At 36.0% G+C, this 25,280-nt stretch overlaps 1 protein-coding gene across 4 annotated transcripts in view; it reads right to left on the reverse strand.

Moving 5' to 3' along the window:
- fstl5 (follistatin-like 5) overlaps window positions 1-25,280 on the reverse strand; it is a 389,212-nt gene that overhangs the window by 112,093 nt on the left and 251,839 nt on the right. For 3 of the 4 annotated variants that reach the window (XM_073921519.1, XM_073921520.1, NM_001031842.2), the window contains one exon: window positions 16,413-16,533. In XM_073921519.1, the coding sequence (XP_073777620.1) occupies window positions 16,413-16,533 (121 nt within the window). Of the gene's footprint in view, window positions 1-10,034; window positions 10,143-16,300; window positions 16,534-25,280 lie in introns of all 4 variants that reach the window. The other variant, XM_073921521.1, reaches the window with a different exon arrangement.

The raw sequence follows: 25,280 nt of genomic DNA on the forward strand, positions 1-25,280 counted from the left end.
TGAATTTTTCTTTTTTGCCCAAGTTAATTTAAAGGGATAGTTCATCCAAAACTGAATATTCTGTCATTGTTTACTCGTTGTTTTCAAACCTGTTGTTTCAGACTTTGTGTTTTTCTATGGACCTTGTTCTATTCTATTCTATAGTATTTGTTTTTCCTACTATGGATGTCAAGTTTCCAACATTCTTTATGTCTCTTCAATTGTGTTCAACAGAAAAAAAAAGCTTTAAAAAAGCCTGTTTTGGAAAACTTCATGGGTGAGCAAATGCTGACAGAATTGTTTTTTTTGGCCAAAGTATCTCTAAGTTAAAGGGATAGTTCACCTAAAACTAAAAATTTTGTCAGCATTTAGAAGAAAATGCTGAAAGCATAATAGTTTTAATAACTCATTTCTAGTAAGTGATTTTTTTCCACTTTGCCATGATGGCAGTACATAATAATTGACTAGATATTTTCAAGATACTAGTATTCAGCTTAAAGTGCAATTTAAAGGCTTAACTAGCTTATTTAGGCACGTTAGATTAATTAGGCAAGTCATTGTATAATTATGGTTTGTTCTGTACACAATCGAAAAATATTTATATTGCAAAGGGGGGTAATAATATTGATGGTTTAAAACACAATAAAATAGTTTTATTCTAGCCAAAATAAAACAAATAAGACTTTCCCCAGAAAAAGAAAAATATTATAGGACATTCTGTGAAAAATTCATTGTTCTGTTAAACATAGTTTGGGAAATATTTGAAAAAAATAGATAGATAACATAAAAAAATATAAAAATTACAGGAGGCCAAATAATTCTGACTTCCACTGTATATGCTTGTGTAGCTTCAATTTATAAACCTCTTCCAGGAAGGTTATTAAATTTGGCATATTGAGATGGGATAGTTTCAACATTAACTAAAACTAAATTTGGAGACTCTACTAAGTCAAAGTGCCACAGAGAGCCCAAATTTGCAATTATGCGTATGCTAATAACTTTTGAACCACAAAAGGCAAGGGCTTTCACATTCACAGTAGGTCATTTCCAATGCAGCACATACACCAGCTTAAATTGGGTCAAACAAGCAGAGCTGATAATAATATAGTGCATGGAACCTACTAACAGCACAAGAGCAAAATAGCCTAAGACATCCTTGTTTTGGTGAGTTAATTAGTGTTACAAATATCAGTAAATTGATGACTGCAAATTTTTTAAATATTATACAAATTATACAAAAATAAATAATCATTTTCAGAATTCACAAGCTCTCAATCTGTGGCAGAAAATCTGTCCTACGACTGAAAGACGAGAAAAACTATTGGCCAAAAATCATTATTTATTAATTGAAATAAGTTGTAAAAATGCACAATGACTGAATAATTAAACAAAACAAAACAAAAAAAGGTTACTGAAAAACTAAATAAAATCAAATAATAATTAGCAAAAATTAAAGGGTGTCATGGCGTCGCAGTGGGTAGCACAGTCACCTCACAGCAAGAAGGTCGCTGGTTCGAGCCCCAGCAGGGTCATTGGCATTTCTAAAAGGAGTTTGCATGTTTTTCCCGTGTTCGCATGGGTTTCCTCCGTGTGCTCCGCTTTCCCCCACAGTCCAAAGACATGCCGTATAGGTGAACTGAATAAGCTAAATTAGCCATAGTATGTGTGAATGTGTGTGCGAAAGAGTGTAAATGGTTTCACAGTGATGAGTTGTGGCTAGAAGGGAATCCGTTGCGTAAAACATATGCTGGATAAGTTGAGGGTTCATTCCTCGGTGGCGAACCCGAATGACTAAAGGGACTAAGCAGAAAAGAAAATGAATGAATGAATTTACTTCAAATGCTCTGCCCTCATAAAGTTTAAGAATTGGGAAGAATTAGAGATGTAGAATAAAATGAGTACTAATAAACATTGAATATCCCAATAATATGCCGGTAATAAACCTGTAGTTAAATAGTATTAGTTAGTATTTAAACTAAAGTGTTACTAATTAAAGAGAAATTGTAAATAAGGTAGCTAAAATCCAAAAAAATTCTAAAAATAAAGTTTAATATTAAATTTACATTTAATCATTTAGCAGAGTGTCACAAATTTGCTAGTGGAGTGATGACAAGTTGGTTTCTCATTATAATTCATAGTGGTGCTTTCTCATCCTATGAGAAGACCCTGCTTTTAAATTATTCATGAGAGCACGTGCTTTCCAAAAGCAAGGCAGACCGGCCAAGCTGTGACCCAATAATTGGGTGAGACCACGTCTGCATGGCACAGGTCGTATGTGTATGTTTCCACGATCCACAGGGTTTGTTGCATGTTTTTTCTTGCGATGCTGTCAGGGCCAATACAGCAAAGCTGTTGGTTTGCAGTAAGCATTTTTGTCAGGAAAGCTGTATGAGAATTGGAGAATGGTGGACTTTGTCTTTTATCAGTTGAGTTTGTTACCATTCAGACACATTGCTGTATCCATGCTAATGTGGTCACACGTTTTAAATCTCTGGATTACCCACAGGGCTAATGGTTGGAATAGACAGGGAAAGAGACCTGCTGCACTGCTATCAACTGCATCCTCATTCAGACCTGGGAAATGTGGAGGAAAAAATCCTCCTCATTTATAGTGTTCATATAAACACGGTTATCTCTATAATGATATAACAAATTGTGGTTATGCGTATATGAAATTAGTAATAACAAATGTAGCAGGGCATTAAATTACTTACTGATAGTTTCATGGGTCTCCTCACATTTTGTGAGCTGAGTTTTTCCACTTCCCTCTTTCTCCCCTGCTCTGCAGGACACGCCTACTCCTCCCTCTGCTCGCAGTGCTCCACGCCCATCATGAAGTATTTTTTGAAAATATTCTGAGGGAGACTTGAACCAAAATAGCAGGGTTTCATGGCCCTTTAAAGAGTGTTTCTACAGGTGGTTTGTCAACCCCACTCACCTGCATGAAGCACACTTCATAAATGCACTTTTGTTTTTTAGATATGGGGTCTAGTGCAAATGCGCAAAACTGGTGCAAGTGTCAGTTAAAGTGTCAGAGAGATGACAGAGCGTGTTTTCTACAGGTGATTTGTCAAGCCCACTCACCTGTGTGAGGCAAACTCTGAGTTGCAATACATTTTGAAGTTGTCATTCTTGTAGATATGTTCCAATAGTTTGATTTGAATCTGATTTTATGTAAAAGTTTCAGAAACATCAGGAACAATGTAATGACGTAACATAATCACAGATCGCTTTGATCTGAATTATAAAAAGATTTGACTCAAAAGAATTCGTCAATCAGTCATTGCTAATGAACACATGGCAGCACAAGTCTGCAATCTGCAATCACAGGAAACTCTCAGATCTGAGAAAAAACGTTGATGCTGAAATATATGCAAGACATCACCAGGCCAATTTTTCCCCATATTACCCGCAGAGCCTGTGAGATTCATGCATGAATGCAACCGAGTCTGAAGCAAAACATGAGTATACATTAATTGCCACTGCACAGCTATGAATAAACGAGCAGCACATTTAGCCCTAAATGCGCAAACTACTCAAACTCTCGAGGAGAAACGGAAAATGCACCCTAGAGCCAGACACAAGGGCCAGAATCTGAGTAAACACATTTAGCATGTCTCAAAAAACCTCTCATCGACTTTCTGCTAATTGCAGCAATATGGAACCGAAAAGGCATGAAGATCCCAGACAGCAGCTCTTAGTAATGTATTTATATGCAGTGGAATTAGTTCAATTTTAAGGCTGCATAATTCACCTATAAAGCATCGCCCGGCTCTTTTAGATTCCCCTATCTTACATCAGGGAGAGCAGAAACTCTCCAAAGCCAAAACTGCAGAGTTTCATGCTTTCATGGCCTGTCAAACTCCATCAGGACTGAGATCTACACCCGTGTGACTGATGTACTTTCAGCAACACAAGCTCCGTTCACTCACACTTCAGGACAGATTTTTTTTCCCCACTGAAAAATCTACTTTTTCAAACCCATCCTTGACGGTTTGTCTGGCTTTCACCAAAATTGGCTCAGATTATCTTCAGAATGTGCTAAAAAAAAAAAAAAAAAAAAAAACTGTTTAAAGATTTCTGAAACCATTCTTGTGAAAATAAATTTGGCTAACATCACATTAAGGACATATCTGCTTAATTAAGTTTTGGCAAATTCAGCCCAAATTTTGTAGAGTCAATTACTAGAAGCAAGATATGAAAATTGATATTATTTTGACAATAATTCTCAAGGCTGGTCTGTTTTTGGCATGAGAAATTATATCCAATTTTGCACTGTTGGCCCTTTAGAATGTTTTAATAAAATGCTATATTGAATTAATGCATTAATAATAGCATGCTGCATTAAAACTACTTAAGACATTTGAAAAAGCCCTACCTTGTAATCAAATTGCAATATTTTGTTAACCATATCTAAATAAATAAAATGTGTATATTACAATTATATAATATAGTAGGTACTTCTCAAAATAAAAAATAATAAAAAATAAACAAATAAATAAATAAACAAACAGCGAAAGCAACGATAAAAATTGTCACAACCACTAGTGATTTAGCCTATGCAGATTGTTACAGAACTAGACATCTGCCACTACTTGAACTATGTACTACAACTACCATGATGCTTAAAGACAATCAACTACCGCTACAGCTCTGAACAATCTAGACTGACACACACAAATCTTTTGTTGGTTCTTGTTTACCTGTAACTTTACGAAGCAAAGTCTTGCCATGTTTACTGCTCCTTGTTTTGTTCATTGTTTATCCTGTTTGTTGCAAGCACTGACCTCTGTCTGTGACCATGACTATGCTTTTGGAGAACCCTCATGATACCGTTTGTTTCTGTCAACCATTGCCTGCCTGAAAATAAACTGCATTTGGACGCTCAACTCTGTTGTCACCACATCCTTCTGAATTCCCCGAATGCTCCAGATCCTCTCAAATTTCCTGAATGGTGGGTGACAGATTCTCCCGAATTCCACAAATGGTGGGCACCACATCCTTCCGAGTCCCACACAAGGCCAGAGCCACCACCTGAGTTCCATGAATGGCCAGAGCCTTCACCTGAGTCCCACGAATGGCCAGAGCTGTCACCTAAGTTCCACGAATGGCTACCGAAGCCGTGTGACTTCCCAGAGCCACCAGAGCCATGTGACTTTCCATTGCCGCCATGGCCGTGTGAATCGGCAGTGCCTCCTGATTCAAACCTTCTGACAAGAGCTGTCACATGAGTCCGACAAAGCTAACAGAACCGTGTGTCTTCCCAGGGCCGCCAGAGCCATGTAAACCTTTGGTGCCACCAGAGACATGTACCGGCAGTGAACCGGCAGATCCTCCTAATCCTAAGCCTTCTGACTCAAGTTGTTTGAACCACCAGAGCCTCCTGACCGACTGGGGTTGTCTGAACCACCAGTGCTTCTTGAACCTAGGCTTCCTGACCCACTGAGGTCATCTGAACTGCCAGTGCTTCTTGGCCCTAAACCTCCAGACTAACTGAAGTTGTCTGAACCACCATTGCTTCTTTAACCAGAGCATCCTGACCTACTGGGGTCATCCAAACCACCTATGCATTCTGATTCCAAGCCTCCTCATGCACTGGGGTTGTCTGAACTGCCTGTGCTTCCTAAACTAGTGCCTCCTAACTAACTGAGGTTGTCTGAACTGCCTGTGGTTCCTAAACCAGTCTCCTGACCCACTGGGATTGTCTAAACCACCACTGCCTCCTGACCCACAGGGATTGTCTAAACCGCTAGTGCCTCCTGACCCACTGGGGTTGTCTGACCCATCAGTGCCTGCTGAACCAGAGCCCCCAGACATACATCAGCTTCACGCTCCAGATCCTCCACAGCTACAGGCCCTCTGTAGTTCCATGTTTCAGGACCTCCACAACTTCTCACTCCAGGCCCTCCACAGCTTCAAACTCCAAGTAATAGAAGTCGATGCAGATCACTGGAGAAGTACTTATGAACTACAACTACCATGATGCTTTTGCGCCAATCAACTCCCACTACAGCTTTGAACAATATGGACTGATGCACAAAAGCACTCACTAACAGGTGAAGATCATTCTCACTGATTACCAGGACTATAAACACAGCACACACACTCGTCTTTGCTGAGTCTCGTTTACCTGTAACTTTACAAAGTGTGTCCTAGTCAAATCTTGCTTTGTTTCCTGACCCTTGTTTTGTTCTTTGTTTATCCTGTTTGCCGCAAAAACTGACCTCTACCTGTGACGCTTTCGGAGTAAAAGAAATACCATTTAAACTAAAGAATACCGTTTGTTCCTGTTGACCATTACCTGCCTAACAAAGCTGTAAATAAACTGCGTTTGGACCCTTAACTGTTATACCCTGATTCCATTATTACAAAAATAAAACAAAATAAAATAAAATAAATAAATAATAATAATAATAATAATAATAATAATAATAATAATAATAATTATTATTATTATTATTAATAATAATAATAATAATAATAATAATTATTATTATTATTATTATTATTATTATTATATTATTATTATTATTATTATTATTATTATTATTATTATTATATTATTATATTATCATTATTATTATTATTATTATTATTATTATTATTATTATTATATTATTATTTTTAATAATAATAATAATAATAATAATAATAATAATAATAATAATTATTATTATTATTATTAATTCATTCATCATTAACTGGATATGGATTATGATTACAAAATTTATTACTACTCAAAGACTTTTGAGATAGACTCGCATTGTGATCAAAACATTTAATACTGTAATATAATACTAATATACTTCTCTTAATTTCTTCTTAAATTAAAATTAAACATGTTTTGTACATTTAAAATTAGACACATGAATCATTTCATGTTTCCACAGGATTAAAAATAAAATTCCCTAAACACAAATCAATTTATTCCAAATGAACTGAACCAGTTTCATTATTTCAAATAATTGGACATGCAAAATGATTACTATTTTTTATAGAACTGCATTCATTTGAAAGTTGAGTTATATTTCATAAGTGTAACTTTACACCCAAGATCAAGACCACACACAAACAAGTCTGAGTTAATAAAGTGAAATAAAAAAAGAATGAATTATTCATGTTGAAACCACAGACAATAAATCATGTTATCAAGCGAGTTTCAGCTGCAAATAGACAAAGCTGGATCAAATGTCACAGTGACTGATGGAGAAACACAGCAGTTTGACTCCTTACTTCTGCCCTGATCACACTTACTGCGATTATAAAACTGCAGGTCACTGGATTATTGACCGGCTTCTGTAATACATTATTGATGGGCTGTATAATTGCCCAGAGGGATTACAAATAGGACTGCAAACTATATTTAAAATAATACATCAGGCAGTTTTCTTGCAAAAGGAAAAGTTTTTATGTATAAATCGCAATGCTGAATACATTGCAACAAATTATCATAAGATTAACTAGTTTCATTCAGTGCATGAATTCAAACAATTTATGATCTGGTGTGTTTGCATCTGTACTCTATTACTGTATGTGGGCTGAAACAAGTGCTATTGAATGATTAAATCGCTCACAGTAAGATGTCTCTATTGTGACTGGTATCTGACAGATGACTGCTTGTTACTCCTATGGCACAATAAATGGTCATAATGTGTCAATGCACATATGCATATATCTGCAGTTTCCTCAACTGAACTTTTTGAAGACGCTCATATTAAGTTGATGATTTTGACATGTTTTAATGATATGGAACAGACTACCTGACAAAAGTCTTGGTGTTGATCCTAGTTGTAAGAGTAAAAAATAGTTGATCATTTGGAAAAGTGTCAGAAGGTCGATTATTCTGATGAATCATCTGTTGAACTGCATCCCAATCATCACAAATACTGCAGAAGACCTACTGGAATCAGTTTGGACTCAAGATTCTCATAGAAATCAGTCAAGTTTGGTGAAGGAAAAATCATGGTTTGGGGTTACATTCAGTTTGGGGGCGTGCAAGAGATCTGCAAAGTGGATGGCAACATCAACAGCCTGAGGTATCAAGACATTTGTGATGCCCACTAAATTATAAACCACAGGAGAGGGCAAATTCTGCAGAGCAGGATAGCGCTCCTTATGCTGTGTTCACACCAGATGCAGAAGAAGAGTCAAGCGAGAGTGATTTATATGTTAAGTCCAGGCAAAGACACCATTAGACACAATGTGGCCCGATACGTGTGAATGAGGGGACTCACATTACGCAATTCGCTTGAATGAAACCGCAAGAGTTCAGCTTTTTGCACAACTCATGCACTTAAGGCATATGACACGCGTTTCACACGAATCACCCGAGTTGGAAAATCTGTTCTTCAGCGGACATTTGCGCCGTGTTAACCAATCAGGAGCTTTCTCTCATAAGGGTGTGATTATTAGTAGCGCCTGTTGTTGGTGTCCCGGGGGGAAATCCTCCTGCCGACACCGGACAACAGTTTATCAAACTGGGCTCGGCTCTGTCGGAAGCACTGCTGAAAGCTTCAATCATCCAGGTACAGTTTCTGGAGGAGTTTGTTAGCTCATAGAGCTTGGTGCACCTCAGAATGGATCACAGGCACGGCTCTAAACAAATATACGCTGTTTTTCAGTCTTCCTAAAGCACATAAACACAGCTATTCTCTCAAAAAAATCCATGTTAGCCGTTTAGCAACAAAGCTAGAGTCACCAGGCAGACAGAAGCCCTGCAAATGACGCAAATCCGCATCGATTGTGAAGTGAATTTGATGCACGAGTGAAGTGGATTTGACGCACGAATGAAGCGAGTAAATTGAAATGTTCACACGTCTATTTACGCATGAATGTCGTGATTAATCTGCGCGTACCACATGTGGTGTGAACACAGCATCATACTTCAGCCTCCACATCAAAGTAGAGGTCTGCATAAATTTCCGAATAAATTGCGGGAGCGGTCGGTAACGGGTTTAATTTAAGACGGGAGTGGGCTGTCGCGGATATTGCTATGCAAATGAGAGAGAGAGAGAGCTTTGCCTGTGTCTCTGCTTGGTGCTTATGTTTGTGTTTGCTAGTGCGCGCACGTATGAGAGAGAGAGAGCTTTGTCTGTGTGTGTGTGTCGGCTTGGTGCTGTGTGTGTGTGTGTTTATACAGAGAGCTTGGCTGTCTGGACTGTATAGCTGGGTGATATTCGGTTTTGTTCTCCCCCGCTCTTTAGCGGGATCGGGCGCGGCGGGTAGAAAACGGGGCGGGTCAGGCAGCGGGACAACAAATTCTTAATATAAGCGGGAGCGGTCGGGTTCGGGCTAAAACCTGGCGGGTGAGGGCGGGAGCGGGATTCAAAATTTAGTCCCGCGCAGATCTCTACATCAAAGTTTCTGACAGCAAAGAAGGTCAAGGTGCTCCAGGATTGGCCAGCCCAGTCCCCAAATGTGAACATTATTGAGCATGTCTGGGGTAAAAGAGGAGGAGGTATTGAAGATGAATCCAAAGAGTCTATATGAACTCTGGGAGTCCTGCAAGAGAGCTTTCTTTGCCATTCCAGATGACTTTAATAATAAGTTATTTGAGTCATTGCAGAGATGTCCTTCAAGCTCATGGGAGTCATTCTTTAGTCATTCTTTTTCCACTGCAGCATGACTTTACATTCAACACTGGACATTATTTCTGTTCAGTAACAAAACTTTTGTCTAAGCAAAGTCAGACCTTACTGTCCTAATTAAATAATTAATTAAAAATCAAAGCATGATCATATTTTATTTTGCTAAAATAAGCGTAATCTAGAGGCATTTGCCTTTCATATAAGCCACTTCTGATACCAAATGATCAACTAGAAGTCATGTTAATAATTGTTATTCCTAAAACTTGGATAGGTGACGAGACTTGTCAGATAGTGTACTGTATACAGCTGTCACAATGCACAGGCTGCGATAAGATGTAATGATGTTTATACTGTACTGAAGTGTGATTTATGAACAGCTTTTCTCATGGGAATAAAAAAATGCCCTCACAAGGTCAACATTTACTGGTATTGATAGACATGTTGGCACACTTGTGGACGCACACACACTTTTATGCAGTGTCAGTCTTTCCCACTATCTTGCATCTCTATGTGATGCTGTGAATCGCTGCGAGTGTGAACAACTCTTTACACAAAATCAATGAGCAGAATCAATGGCTGCAGAAGCAAACTGAGAAAACTTACTGAGAAAATACAATACAACAGGAGTCCATGCGACGAAAGAAGCAAGAAACATACATCAGCAAGTAGACTGCACACCGAAGGTCAACCCATCTAAACACCTTCACATATTCACAGCCTCATCCTGATATCTAAAGAGAAGCGCACAGCACGAGCCCTAAACAAACATCGTCTATAAAGCAATAGTGTTCAAACTTTTACACAAAACATTTGTTCAAAGTGTCAGCGGCTGAAAAGAGCAGGTGTCTCTGAAGACACCTGACAAAACGTCTCTTGTCTGTTTCATCTGTGAGTTTAAAAGAAAAGCGTAATGCATTTTTTGGGGTTTGCCTGTAGGGCTTTTCCCCATCTTTCCTGAACTCCCGTTGAGATCTTTGGAATGGCACGAGGGCAAATCTAGACGACTAAAACTTCTGCTTCCAGTTCAGAAAAGCTGCTTTATGCTTAGAAGATTGCTGTGTAAACAGTGGGATTCTTACATTTAAAAAAAGTGCTTCATGCATTATTGTACAGAAATTTTTATCCCTTCAGCAAACGCATGTTAAATGTGTCGGTCCTTGCTGAATGTCAGCGAAAATTGAGCCAAATTGAAATGTCAGAGGAAGATGAGACTAAAAAGCAAAATGAGGCCGAGCAGACAGGCTGAGCGTCGGTGTAAAAGGTTGGAATAGACAGCTATTTTCCTCATTTAGGCTGTGAGTCTTTTCGATACGGCTGCTTTCTTGTGGCATGAGAGACGTCTGAGCCTTCCGGAGGGAGACTGCATTTTAGAACCAAGAACTCAAGGCTTTTATCTATAGCGGGAATACTCGCTTAATTTCTATTGGGATAGGCATTTCACAAAATGTTTCTCTAAGAGCTTAGAAATGGACTCTATAGCAGCAAAAATACTTGATATATATTTTTTGTATTTTACTTTTGTAGTTTTACATATTTCTCTATATTTCTTTTTCTGTCAAATGTTTGTACGACAAAGACAAAGGACACAGGACAACGTTTTCAAACATTAAAACATATTCATTGTTGTAATATGTAATTACATATTAATTGTTGATTGATTGATTGATTGACTGATTGATTGATTGATTGGTTTGTTGATTTATTGTCTGATTGATTAACTAATTGGTTGGTTGTTTTATTGATTGATTGATTGATTGATTGATTGATTGATTGATTGATTGATTGATTGATTGATGGATGGATTTGATTGAGTGGTAGATTTATTGATTGGTTAATTAGATGGTTGGTTGGTTGATTGGTTGATTGATTGGTTAATTTATTGATTGGGAAGTTTATTTATTTATTTATTTATTCATTTATTTATTTGTTGGTTGATTAATTTATTGATTGATTTATTGATTGACAGGTTGGTTGGTTGATTGGTTGATTTATTGATTGGTTGGCTTATTGATTGATTGATTGATTGATTGATTGATTGACTGACTGACTGACTGATTGATTGATTGATTGATTGATTGATTGATTGATTGATTGATTGATTGGTTTGTTAATTGACTGGGTGGTTGGCTGGTTAATTTTAAATGAAAAAAGCGATTTAAGCAGCAAAATACTCATTAATTGCCATTTAAAATATTTACACTTTTTCAGACCACTATGTTTATCGCATTTGTCAGGAGGATTTGTAAAAAATATTTAAATTAGGAACTATTAGGAAAGGAATTTCACAAAATGTTTCTCTGAGAGCTTAGAAATCAGCAAAAATACTTGTGTATATACAAGTAATATAAACCATATATATATGGTTGGTGGGTTGATTGGTTGGTGAGTTAGTAGGTTGGTTGGTTGGTGAGTTAGTGGGTTGGTTGGTAAGTTGGTGGGTTAGTTGGTTGGTGAGTTAGTGGATTGGTTGGTAAGTTGGTGGGTTAGTGGGTTGGTTGGTTGGTGAGTGAGTGGGTTGGTTGGTTGGTTGGTGGGTTAGTGGGTTGGTTGGTTGGTTGGTGAGTTAGTGGGTTGGTTGGTTGGTAAGTTGGTGGGTTAGTGGGTTGGTTGGTTAGTTAATTGGTTGGTTGGTGAGTTAGTGGGTTGGTTGGTAAGTTGGTGGGTTAGTGGGTTGGTTGGCTGGTGAGTTAGTGGGTTGGTTGGTGAGTTAGTGGGTTGGTTGGTTGGTGAGTTAGTGGGTTGGTTGGTTGGTTGGTTAGTTAATTGGTTGGTTGGTGAGTTAGTGGTTTGGTTGGTAAGTTGGTGGGTTAGTGGGTTGGTTGGCTGGTGAGTTAGTGGGTTGGTTGGTTGGTTGGTTAGTTAATTGGTTGGTTGGTGAGTTAGTGGGTTGGTTGGTAAGTTGGTGGGTTAGTGGGTTGGTTGGCTGGTGAGTTAGTGGGTTGGTTGGTGAGTTAGTGGGTTGGTTGGTTGGTGAGTTAGTGGGTTGGTTGGTTGGTTTGTGGGTTGGTTTAAATGTAATTATAACAATTGTACCTTTTTTATTATGAAGATAAATATTTTTCATATCTATTTTTATGTCTGTGTGTACCATTATTCTTAGAAGAACAATGATTCATATACAAACACAGAAATACTTATTAATTAACACATTTAATTACACATTTACAATTTACACATTTTCTAACCACCATATTTATCCCATTTGTCAGGAAGATTTGTAAAAATATTTACAATAAAAAAAATGCATGATAACCTTTGCTTTGTAGCATTTAACAGGCCTATTCTGTAAATTTCATAATCTATTTATTTTTTTGCATTAAATGTAAATATATAAGTTTGGTATACGTTATATCCTTTATTGATGATGGAACATCATATTTTGACTTTCTCCTTACAAAAGTTAAATAAGCTGTTTTAAATTGTTCTACTGATATGAATTATGATGTGATGCAGACATATACATAATATATAGTTCAAAAGTTCAAAGACAGTAGTTTTTTGTACAGTCATATTTTAATCATATAGGAGGCATTAAATTGATCAAAAGGAACAACAGAATCTAATAGGAAAATTCCTATTTTGAATAAATGTTGTTATTTTTAAATTTCTCTCAACAACAAATCCTGAAATAAATGTTTCATGGTTTCCAAAAATATTATAAAGCACAGAAAAGATGATAAGGATTCCCAATATCACTGTATTTATGGTATTTTTTTTTATCAAAAAAGCGGCCTTGGTGAGCATAAGATAATCTCGTCGACCTAATTTGTGTCGCACATGAAAAAATGCACTTCTATAAAGTTTAAATATACAAAAATAATACCAAGGGACCATCTGAGTTCAGTGAGGTCAGTTATATTCACTTTTTCCAATACAAAACATCTTTCATCAAGCTTGAATAGCATGCAGTCTAAGCGTCATCTACTTTAAATGTACAACTTAGTTTCCAGGCTGACACAAATGGTCGATAACAAATGTTTCTCGCATCTCGAGTCATGCAGTTAATTAGAGCGCCTCAGTTTCTCTTCAGCAAGTCTGTTAATGAGAGCACAAAAGAGAGAAATCTAACTCTGGCCGTCACTGTTCAGTGGCTTACTGAAAAATATGAGTGTGGACTTCAATTAGAGCTTAATTAGGATCCATTCACCTTTACGGTGACCGCGAGATCTGACTCTCTAACGGCGGGTTGTTGGAGTCACAGTCCATTTCAGAGGCCGCTGACCCTGCGAAACCGGCTAATGGAGAAATGTAACTTCATTACATGACATGCCAATAGTGTGAACTTGCCATGAAAACCAGAGCTGGCATCCAAAAAGCAGTTCTGGATAAGATGTAGCAGTTTATAGCATATCTGAAGGATTTTTTTATTATGCTTGATTCTAATTAGTTATCATTTTTGGACCAAAATTTAATGATATGTGTTTGCACAAGGGATGCTCATTTCGGCTAATTTTGCCAACCAACAACCGCCGATTGTTAACCGAATATTAACCGTTAACAGATTAATATTAAAAAATATTGTTTAATAATAAAAAAAACATGTCTATTGTGTGTGACATTAAATATTGCATTTTAAATTACTGATTTATTTTAACATGCGAAGAGCATACAGAACATAACAGAGCATCTTCACGCACCTGCAGTGTTTTCAGCAGCCTAGAAAAACAGAATAAACTAAACAAAAAAATAAAATCTGGTGTAGATCTTTTTTACTTGAATGACAAATTTAAATTACAAAACAAAAACGCTGACTGAATCCTTTTTAAGAACCGGCATTGGCTGTTTGTTCAAACAAGTTTTTTCTTCCGTTAAAACCAGGCGCGCTGGGCGCATAAGCAGAGCTTAAAACACTCACGGCCATTAGTAAACCATTCAACAGATGCTCCTCTCGACGCAAAAAGCATGTTCACTGTGATCAGCTTCTTATGCAGCCAAACTTTAAAAATATATAAAATAATATTTTAATCATTTAACTGATATCATTAATCGGTTACAAACGCACCCTATCGGTTAACGGTTAATCGGTTATTTTGAGCATCTCTTGTCCGCACTGTAAAAAACTAAATAATAATTTAAAAAAAATCACAACAAAAGATCTCTATTTTCTTTTAAATATATAGTCAATTTAAATGTACAGGTCAAAATAAATATGCTTCATACTGCAATGTGTTTGAGTAAATATGTTAGCCCGAAAATCTGACTGAAATCACAGATTAAATTACACTGTCTCAACTTTTCTTCATGTCAATATTTTCATTATATACCATCAGGAGCAGAGCAATTATTCTATAGAGTCACTTGGATCAACATTTTTAGCAAACTGTACTGAACAAATGATATACACAAATATACACATAAAACCAGGCTCTGGATTAAATAATAAAACTAACAATACTCTACATCTTGTACAATTTCTAACATGGACTGATTGTTTCGCTTCGCAAGACCTCAGGGTGCCATTAGGAGCCATGGCTTTTAATCTAAAAAATATGTCACCATTCACTGCCATTATATGAATCCCCAAATCCACAAATTCAGCTCATCCATGTTCTACTGAAGAAAAAAAGTCACCTACATTGAAATAAAAGATTCATTAGATTTGCTCAATTTTAAGGAACAGTAAGTGGTTGTGAAAAGTTTATATGGGCTGAGTTTGAACAAACTATTTAAATTTAGTAATGTCCAACTTAATCCGTCCATATAAATTGTTTGCAAACACATACCTTAAAAATGTAGTAAAATAAATGAATCATTTTTTTCAGTGTACATCTTGGATGATCTGTGGGTATGTAAACGAGCAGAAAATCTAAATTTAGCATGAACTATCCCTTTAACTAATAGTGAATCACTAATTAAAACAGGAACTTTCATTCAATATGTCAACCCAGGCTAATTCTAAAAAACGTACCGCTGTATACATTTATAGAGAGCGCCAAATACATCCTAGGAGGTACGTTTTTTTTGTTGTTTTTGTTTTTGCGAATGCGCCAGAGGCTGTTGTGTACGCTTTTTCAGATCTCAAATTTCTCTCGCCAGGGCCATTTGTGCATGCTGTTAAGCGTAAATCCACCAGAGGCCACTGTTGACTGACTGACCCACTCTCCTCCTTCCCGAAACCCAACCAATAGTGTTTTCAAAAACCCCAATAGACCAGCGCCCATGCACTTCCCTAAACCCAACCGACAGTGTTTTCAAAAGCAATCCAGGAAAAGAAAAGCGCTTGCCTGATTTTTACCACACTCTCACCCTGTTATTTACTTGTTTATTTTATTTTTTGGCCTCTGTTTTTGTCTTACCTGCTTTCTGGAACCTTTCTTTACTAGACTCAAATCCATCGTGATCAACTTCACTCTGCGTCTCAAGTCTGCCGACTCACATACCGAGCTACTGGAAAAACTGATAACAGCGTGAAAGCCGTCTATACGGAGTTAAGCAGTCAGCTGGTAAGCACGAAAAGGAACGCCGTCATATGTTCCTGTGGCTACATAATTTGCGATCTCCAGGAATGTATATAGAGTTACATTTTCAAAATGAGCCTATGTTGCATTATGTACCTAAACCATGGTATATTGAAAAGGTACTGTATCAGCAAAGTAAATCAATAAGTAAACTAGAAAAAACGATAGATCTAAATAAAGAAGAAACTGATCAACGCTGAAAACAAGACTGAAAACTGGAATCTTCATTAGAAAAAATAAGCAATTATCCATTTTGCTATTACAAAAATGACACACAAAATCAGTGTCACGGTTACTAAATGCGCATTGAGCTCACACGACTAATTACGCGGAAGAAAACATCTCTCAGTTTTGCTCATTTTCACAACTTAATTGCCACTTTACTCACCAAAAGCTGCATAAAACTCTTCTTTAGCAAGGTGTTCGTCATCGTTGATGTCATTGTATTTAAAGAGGTCGAAGAGAGTGCATTCGGACACTGTTCTGCTCAAACCTTCCTGCTTGATGACCTGCAAAACAAGACATTAAAGTTAGTAAGTTCACTCAAAAATGTTAATTTACTCACTATAGGGTATATGCAGAAGGACTTTTAATTTTGCAGCAACCTGGGTTGACAATCAACAATCTTCACTGCCTGATCGATATAGGATATAAAGTGGGTCTCAGATTGTACAAGAAGCACTGCATTAAAATGACATTTTCCCACGCCATGTCTTTAAAATGTGAACATTTATTTTACCCCAGTATTTTCAATGGTGCTTCTGCACTCGCCTGCTGATCCTGATGGGCATGTGCGTGTAAGCGGCTTTTCATCTCGTTTCACGCTTGAACAACTAATTGAATGCTGAAGTCTATTTAACTGATTTTATTTTAAATACATTACAGCAGTGGTTCTCAAACTTTTTCACTAAGTACTACCCCTGAAAAAGTTGTCTCTCCAAGTACCCCCATACTGAGCAGTATTGAAATACAGTAGCGTATTAGTCGCCCAGTAAAGCAGCTACAGTTCTGCACAGTTCAAAAACGTGGCAGATTAAGTACAATTATTAAGAATATTTATCATTGTCAGCCACTTTAAACATAAATAGTATAAACGTTAACACTGTACTGTGCTTATATAAAAAAAAACAAAAAAAAAACAACTAAAAACGTCAACATTTAAATTAAAATGTGCTTAAGGTAAAAAAAAAAAGTGCTGTACTTAAATGTAAAGTATTAACATATAGTAGCCAATTCATCAACACCTGAAAATGTTGCCTGGACCTCAGAAATAGGCTATAGGTCATAAAATGAATATTATTATATGTCATATTCACATATAAATCATTTTTGATAAGTTTTGAAATATATGTAGCATGTACATATGACATATTTGATTCCTCCGTGTGCCACTAGAAGAAAGCCTGCGTGCCACTAATGGCACACGTACCACAGTTTGATAACCACTGTTCTATGTGAAGCTGCTTTGACACAATCTTGTAAAAGCGCTATACAAATAAAGATGAATTGAATTGTATTGAATTAAAAATAATCAAATCATTAACCTATAAATAATAAAATGATATAATGATATTTATATAAATGGCTAATGGTAATATGATTAAATAAAATAAATAAATGAAGAATAAATGAATGAAAACAGATGAAAATAAAACACAAAACAAATGAATGGTTGCTTTCTTGAAACAACACACACAAGTTTGCTTCAAGAATTTTCAGATCCTTAGTTAGATTCTTCAGGTAGGATTAGGGATCCAGGATAAGGTCATACTTTATAAGTGCTGATGAACAGTTCATATTTTAATGATATGCAGGTAATATGCCAGTAGTTAATAGCATGGATTGAGAGCTAAATTAAAGTACTAAAAACAAACACTATGGAGGTAAATGGGTACTGACTTTTAGCATTTTTTCCGAAATAAATCCTTTCAAGTAAAGAATGACTAAATGATGAGGGGATTTTTTTTTCTGGGAACTATCCCTTTAAAGACACTTAAGCAGTGTCTACTGTATGATGCATTAAAAAATGGCATTAATGCACTTTCTGCAGTGAACGTTGCTGAAGGTAATCCTAATAAATGCTGATGTTCCAATTCAAGGACATGTTTGTTTACACAGTTTGCGGTGCCATCTCGGGTCTCCACATGACGTCTGATGTAAAATCTCCATCCTAAAGCAAAAAAAGCACTGCTCTTGTCTACCGTCCTGAATAATTAAAGATGCCATTCCTATATCTGCATCAGACATCGTGGATCCTGGCGGCTGGCAAACATCCAGAACCGAGCAAGACTTTATAACAGCCTGATGCTGGAAAAACATGAGGGATTACTGTAAAACGGTCTATCATACGTTCATCCATGCCAGAAATATCTGATGGTAATTACAGTTAGTGAAAGAAAGCTGGAGGGATTGTTGATAATGAATGTGAGGGGTTAGATCCGCCTCGGATTACATTTAAGATTTTGAAAATGCCTTGAGGATTTTAATGCGTATGAACAGTCATAATTAATTTGGCAGCTAATTGGCAATAGATTACAGAAGTTGACAAACTCAGTATAATATACGCTGAAGAAGTAAACACATTTGTAAAAATGGTCAAAATTTGGATAATGTTTCATATTTGGAGAAAGTCACCACCATATTTTCTGTTAAAAATGAAGCTCAATACTGTACAGAGCCTAGCTTATATTAATACACCCCTCATAAATCTTTAAATGAATATTTTCTATAGGATGCTATACAATAGTATATTTGTGCATATACATCAGTTACAGGACAGGTTGTACAGGCAAAGGTCAAAAACAGGAGCAAAACAGGGTAATCAAATACACATAGTCATAATACAGGTGAAAGGTCAGGCTAGGTGGCGAGGAATCAAAACGATGAACCTTACAAGAACATGACAGAGAAAAACGCTTTATAATGTTCATGGAAGAAACAGGACTCAGCAAAGTGTTAATGAAAGTGAGTGGTATATATAGTCCACGTAATCAGTGGAGATGAGCTACAGCTGTGTCTGTGTGTATGTCTGGATTATTGTCAGCTGTGGCAGGGGGTTGATGGGTGCAAAGTGTTCTGGGAGTTGTAGTTTGGTGGGAAAACTGGATGCAATCTCCAGTGGAGAAAACACTGCTGGCGATGACAACAGTAACAAAGATTTATAAAGATCTTCCGAGACTAAAATATTATTTTCAGGTGTTCACACTCAGCTGATGATTGATTATAAAGCGTGTTTGGCATGCTGTCCCAGGAGAGGCCCCAAAGCTTATGAGATCCCCGAGCCTGGTGCTCCCTACCGTTTGCAGGGCGAGAAGGGAATTTGGGCTCTGGTATATCTCAAGAACGCCCCTGCTTGTTAATAGTGAATGCAACTTCTGAATAACTATGGAGAGAACATTGCTGATTAATCGCTCATCTATGGTGTCGATTTAGTTTGGTCAGTTTACTTATGTTACTTGTTTTTGGTCTGTGGGAGGAAACCGGAGACCCGGGAAAAACCCCACGCAAACACGAGGACAACATGTACACTTCACACAAAAATGTCAGCTTGGCCAGGTAAAGACTTGAACCAGTGACATTCTTGCTGTCAGGCAATGATGCTTACCACTGGGCCTCCGTGCCGCCCTATTAAGGAAAAGGGAAGAGTAGGGGTGGAAGGGGGGATTCTTCAATAATTCTGACTTTACCTGTAGATGTTGGACTGAAGCAGCTGATATTAATTTATAATGAGGAAGGGCAGAGGGTTGCTGACAAACTACTGATAGATTTCAGCTGCTGTCTGGGCTATCACTGCCTTTCTACATCTCCCTTTCTACATGTGTTCAATACTTTATTCCTGTGTCACTTTTTATTATGTATAACTTAATTTGTAAACTAATTAGTTTTGTTTTCTTTGCATATATAGATTTCTTTTATTGTTACCATCATCTGGGGAACATTTCAAGTCAATGGAACCTTTAGAAATACATTTTCTGAGAAAATGGTGACGTGTTGAATATATTTATTTAGCCCTTTGTTAGGGCTGTGCAATTAATCGAAAATCCGATTTCGATTTCGACTTCAAACGATTATTAAAAAGCATTAATCGAGATAAACGATTATTGCATCATATACAGCCCCCTTTCCAGCTGTACACAGTTGTTGCTCTTAAAAGCGCGAAAGACTGCGTGCTTATATGTGTGTGCGGCAAGCACACAAATTCAGAAGCATGCGGCCGGTCAGCATTCGGTCTCATTCGCACGCTGAGACGAGCAGAGGAGCGCAGACATCTAAAGTCATCTTAACGCTTTAATGGTCAAATAGGTGATTATTCATATTAACCCTCATTCGTGTAATAAACAAACAAGTTGAGGATCAAAAGACACGTGAAAGAAACCATTAAAGTGACTGCGCAAAATATTCCTGCTGCCGCCTGTTTTTATCATTAATCAAACAAAATGAGAAAATTCCTTACTGCTCTTGACTGAAGGACTTTTGTAGCTAAAGTGTTTTTCTTACAGTGAAGATGCCTAAAGCACAGTTTGTTTCATATTTTTTCTATTGTATTTATTTATCTTTCCTTTGCAGGGTGAAAAATAACTGTATGTATACAGTTGAAGTCAGAATTATTAGCTCTCCTGAATATTAACAACCCTTTTCCTGCCCAATTTCTGTTTATTGGAAAGAAGTTTTTTTAAAGTTATTTCTGAACATAATAGTTTTGATATCTCATTTCTAATTACTGATTTCTTTTATCTTTGCTATGATGACAGCACATTACATTTTTCTAGATATTTTTCAAAATACAAGCATTCAGATTAGTGCAATTCAAAGGCTTAATTAGAATAATTAAGTTAAAATTCCTTGCTCTGTTAAACATCATTTGAGAAATATTTATTTAAAAAAAAAAATAATTCTCAGGAGCGCTAATAATTTTGACTTCAACTGATATTGGTTTTAAATAATCGTGATTACAATTATGACCAAAATAATCGTGATTATGATTTTTCGCAAAATCAAGCAGCTCTACCATCCGTGTATAATATTTACATAAAATGCCATGGTAAAAAAATAAACTTGGTAATAAACTGACAGTATTTCTTATTCCAATGCATGTTCTGTAAATAGAAAATGCACTGGTAATTTTCTGCCAGGACATTACTTCTTTTTCTTGTGTACAATGTTTGGGACATCTAGGGCTAAGACTGACCTGAACTGATTCAATCCTGTCCTTTTATTATCTGCCACAAACACTAATCCTCTTAGGGAGACTTGATAGCGGCGCAGGAACTGACTGACAACCTTGATTTTGACCTCTTTTGCTATGCAGGCACGATTTAGCATTTACTTCAACGACAAAAACAAACAAGCAAGCATACTTTCAGATGCTTACATTTGTGGATGTGCCACTGTGATCTGCTTTGCCCCTCGCTAGAGGGGATGAGAGCAGCGTTTTCCATAATGAACGACTCTACATATACCATCCACCGTGCTAAATGAAATCTCAGAACAGCTTCAGGCATGTTCTTGTTCTTCCACTTTCACACATAAGCATTTAGAGATGCACAGACATAGCTGGGGAAAGCTACTTCTGGAGGAAAAGTTTTAGCATTGTTCGTTTACAGATGCACTTTTATTTAATTTAGTGATGCTCATATTAAAGTGTGTGTTGATCATGCAGATTTACATAAAACATGTTTTATATCAAGTATTGCATATTTTATATCTGCATAACTTTATAAAGTTAAAATTTATAAACTACAGTGCGATCCCTATTTTTGACTACGACTAAAAATTAAAATTTCCTTTAGAATATTTTTATAAATAATTAAAGATTTGCAAATGCAAATAAATAAATAAATAAATAAAATAATAAATAAATAATTAATTAAATAAAACAATAAATAAATAAAAACAATTAATAATGTAATAAAAAATAAAATAAAAAATGAATAAACAAAAAAATACAAAAATAATAAACAACAAATACATAACTAATTAAATAAATAATAATACTGCATAAATACCTAATTAAATAAATAGATGAAAAAGTAAAAACAATCTAATAAATATACGAAGTAAAAATAAAAAATAACAAATGAATGAACTAAAATAACAAATAAAAATTGCATTATATATATGTATATATATAATATATATAATAAATATATATATTTATATATGATAAATAAAAATACATCAATACAAATATTATTAAATAAATAAAGAAATAAATAAAAACAATAAATACAAACAATCAATAATTAAATAAATAAAAAATACTACACAAAAATAATAAATAAAAAACATAAATATAAAATGTGTAAAAATATAAATAAATTTTCAATACAATTATAAATAAATACATAATAATAATGAATGAATAAATAAATAAATAAATAAATAAATAAATAAATAAATAAAAACATAAAGTAAATAAAAACAACAATAAAAAAATATATATACATACGTGTGTGTGTGTGTGTGTGTGTGTGTGTGTGTGTGTGTGTGTGTGTTTGTATACAGATAAAAAAATAAATAAATACTTAAATAAATAATAATGGAACTAAATAAATAGAAATAATAAATAAATAAAAATAATAAAAGACAGACAGACAGACAGACAGACAGACAGACAGATACTGCAGAGAAGGTAAAAACATATAATAGGGGGTCTTTAACAATGCATTAGTATATGTTGAACTATGAATGCACTACAAGATTATTCATACTTAGTTAACGTAAGTAAATACATTAACAGTTGGAGCATTATTACTTCTTATAACACTATTGCTTACTAAAGCGCAAACAAAAAATCAAATTCAACACGTCTGGAAATGTTCATAGTTTGGATTATCCCAGGTGTACAGGAAGAGCTGTGTGAGCAGAATGCTGACCGAGTTTAATTGCTCTATTAGAGGCGAGTGTTTTGATTTTCGCTGCAAGGCATTTCTCTATACGTTCCCATTCCTCAATCACCTTTTCGACCTGTACGAGCTTCATGTCAAGAGGCCAAGCTTTTGTATTCAGGGCCGGTCTGAATTTTTTTTTTTTAGAAACATTGTCTTCAATCTGCCACGCATGAAAAGAGATCTGTGCTCCTTCCACCGAGAATGAAGAAATATGCAAATGACATGAAAATATTGCACAATAAAATTGAAATGGCTCACGCCTGTAACCGAGAGTGAAAAGTGCGTTCAGAGTTTTCTCTCCAGAGAAATATGAATAAATTCATATTTTGCTCATTTTGCTATGCGGCGTATATCTCTGTGGACAGGTGTAATCTTTCTGCCGCAGGCCAAGATAAAGCACAGCTGACCTGGGATCAGTCTATGAGCGAGTTATTAAAAAAACAGTCAAGCTCGCATGCTCATTTGCTGTTTCGAATTAATGCAATGAAAAGTGGGTAAAAGAGATCCCCAGCCATATCAGAGATTTAGGCTTTGGATACAGTAAATCAAACAGCACGCTTTCAAATACTGGCTTTTGATTGAACTGTGAGATTTATTTATTTCTTCCATTCTTCCTTACTAATATTAAAGACATGGTCCATCTAAAAAAAAAAGTCAATTCTGTCATTATGTTGTTTCAAAACAAATTTTTCTACATAGAAATCAGTGAAAACATTATAGAGGAAAGAAAGTTTGTAAAACCTTTTATCAAGGAAAGCCTTTTTTGACAGTAAAACAGACTACGGGCTGTATTTTAATGATTCAGGCACACGGATGAATGATGATAGCAGCATAATACTGCTACTAACAATAACATACAAAAGCAAATTGTCATGAATAAACTGAAAAAGCTCCCTGAGATGAAGAAGCCATGGAGGCAGTGGTTTTTATATTTATGTAGGCTAGAAAATAATGTGTTTTGCAATATTTTAATCCTTTAATAAATTTTTTTTATTTAACATTTTCATTTAACATTTTCATATTTGCGTATTGCGTATTGCGTATTGCTGTGCATCCTGTGGATATTTAGCTATTGTATTGAAGTTTACGGCCCTTTGGTCGCCGGGAAGAAGGAGGCGGAGAACTGACGGAGCTTTAAAATATTTATTAATAACAATGACGGCAGCTCCTCACAGAGACTGCCGTCTAAACCAAAACAAATGGACGGCAGCTCCTCACGGAGACTGCCGTCAAACTGAAAGCAAAAGTAAAATATGTCCAGGCCCGGTCCTCTCTCGGTTTCCTCTGCCATCTGTCCTCCTTTTATGGTCCAGAGCTCCTTCCGTGGGATCCGAGGCAGGTGCGCACCGCAGGTGTATCCACTTACACGGTGGCCTCACTCCGTTCCCACGGCTCTCGGCCACGCCCCCTCACCACAGCTATGTTTAAGCAAGGTGCACAACTAACGCGCTCTGCACTGGACTTTAGATCTCCTCTAAGCTGGTCTATTGAACAGTGTATTTTAGTTCCTCATAATAGCAACGCACCAGAAATGCACCGTAACGCCTCCTTTTTTAGACCAGAACGCCTATGGGCGCACATATGAGCGCAAATGCATTTGCTATTTAAAAAGCGTGGTGCAACGCGTCATAATGACTCTTGAACCGATCTGAAACTAGCAAACAACAATTGCGTCCCGCCTTGCACCACATTGCGCTGGGTGTACGATAGGGCCCTAAAAGTGTATGATAGGGCCCTAGCTTTTTGACCTTTATTATGGATCTGTGTTTTACCTTTTTGCACAGGACAGTTACACATGTTCATGTTCATTAACACAATCCTTCCATTAAAAGTGTGACAAAATGTTAAATATGTTTTATGTTAATATAATATATTTAACAGAGCTAATATAACAGTTCAGAATAACCTGAATAATATAAACAGTCCCAAATGTGTAATGAAGGTTAATACAGCACAATTTCAAACGGATATTCAATATAATCTAAATGTGTTTAATAAACTTTACAATGTAATACTTTGTTTGATTTTGTGCTATTTTAGTGTGATATTGTTTGCAAGTTATGTGTGTGGAAAAAATACTTATGTTTAATATATTTATTTGTCTATTTATTTATTTATTTATTTATTTATTTATTTAATTTATTTTTTAATTTTATTTATTTATTTTATTTTTATTTCTTTAATTTAGTTTGTAAGGCAAGTGTGTGAAAAATACTTGTGTTTAATATTTTATTTTATTTGTTTTCAAATTTTAATTTAATTTATTCATTCATTCAGTCCCTTTATTAATCAGGGGTCGCCACAGTGGAATGAACCACCAACTTATCCACTATATGTTTTACGCAGCGAATGCCCTTCCAGCTGCA

The sequence above is a fragment of the Danio rerio genome, chromosome 14, assembly GCF_049306965.1.
Source record: "Danio rerio strain Tuebingen ecotype United States chromosome 14, GRCz12tu, whole genome shotgun sequence".
Lineage (NCBI taxonomy): Eukaryota > Metazoa > Chordata > Actinopteri > Cypriniformes > Danionidae > Danio > Danio rerio.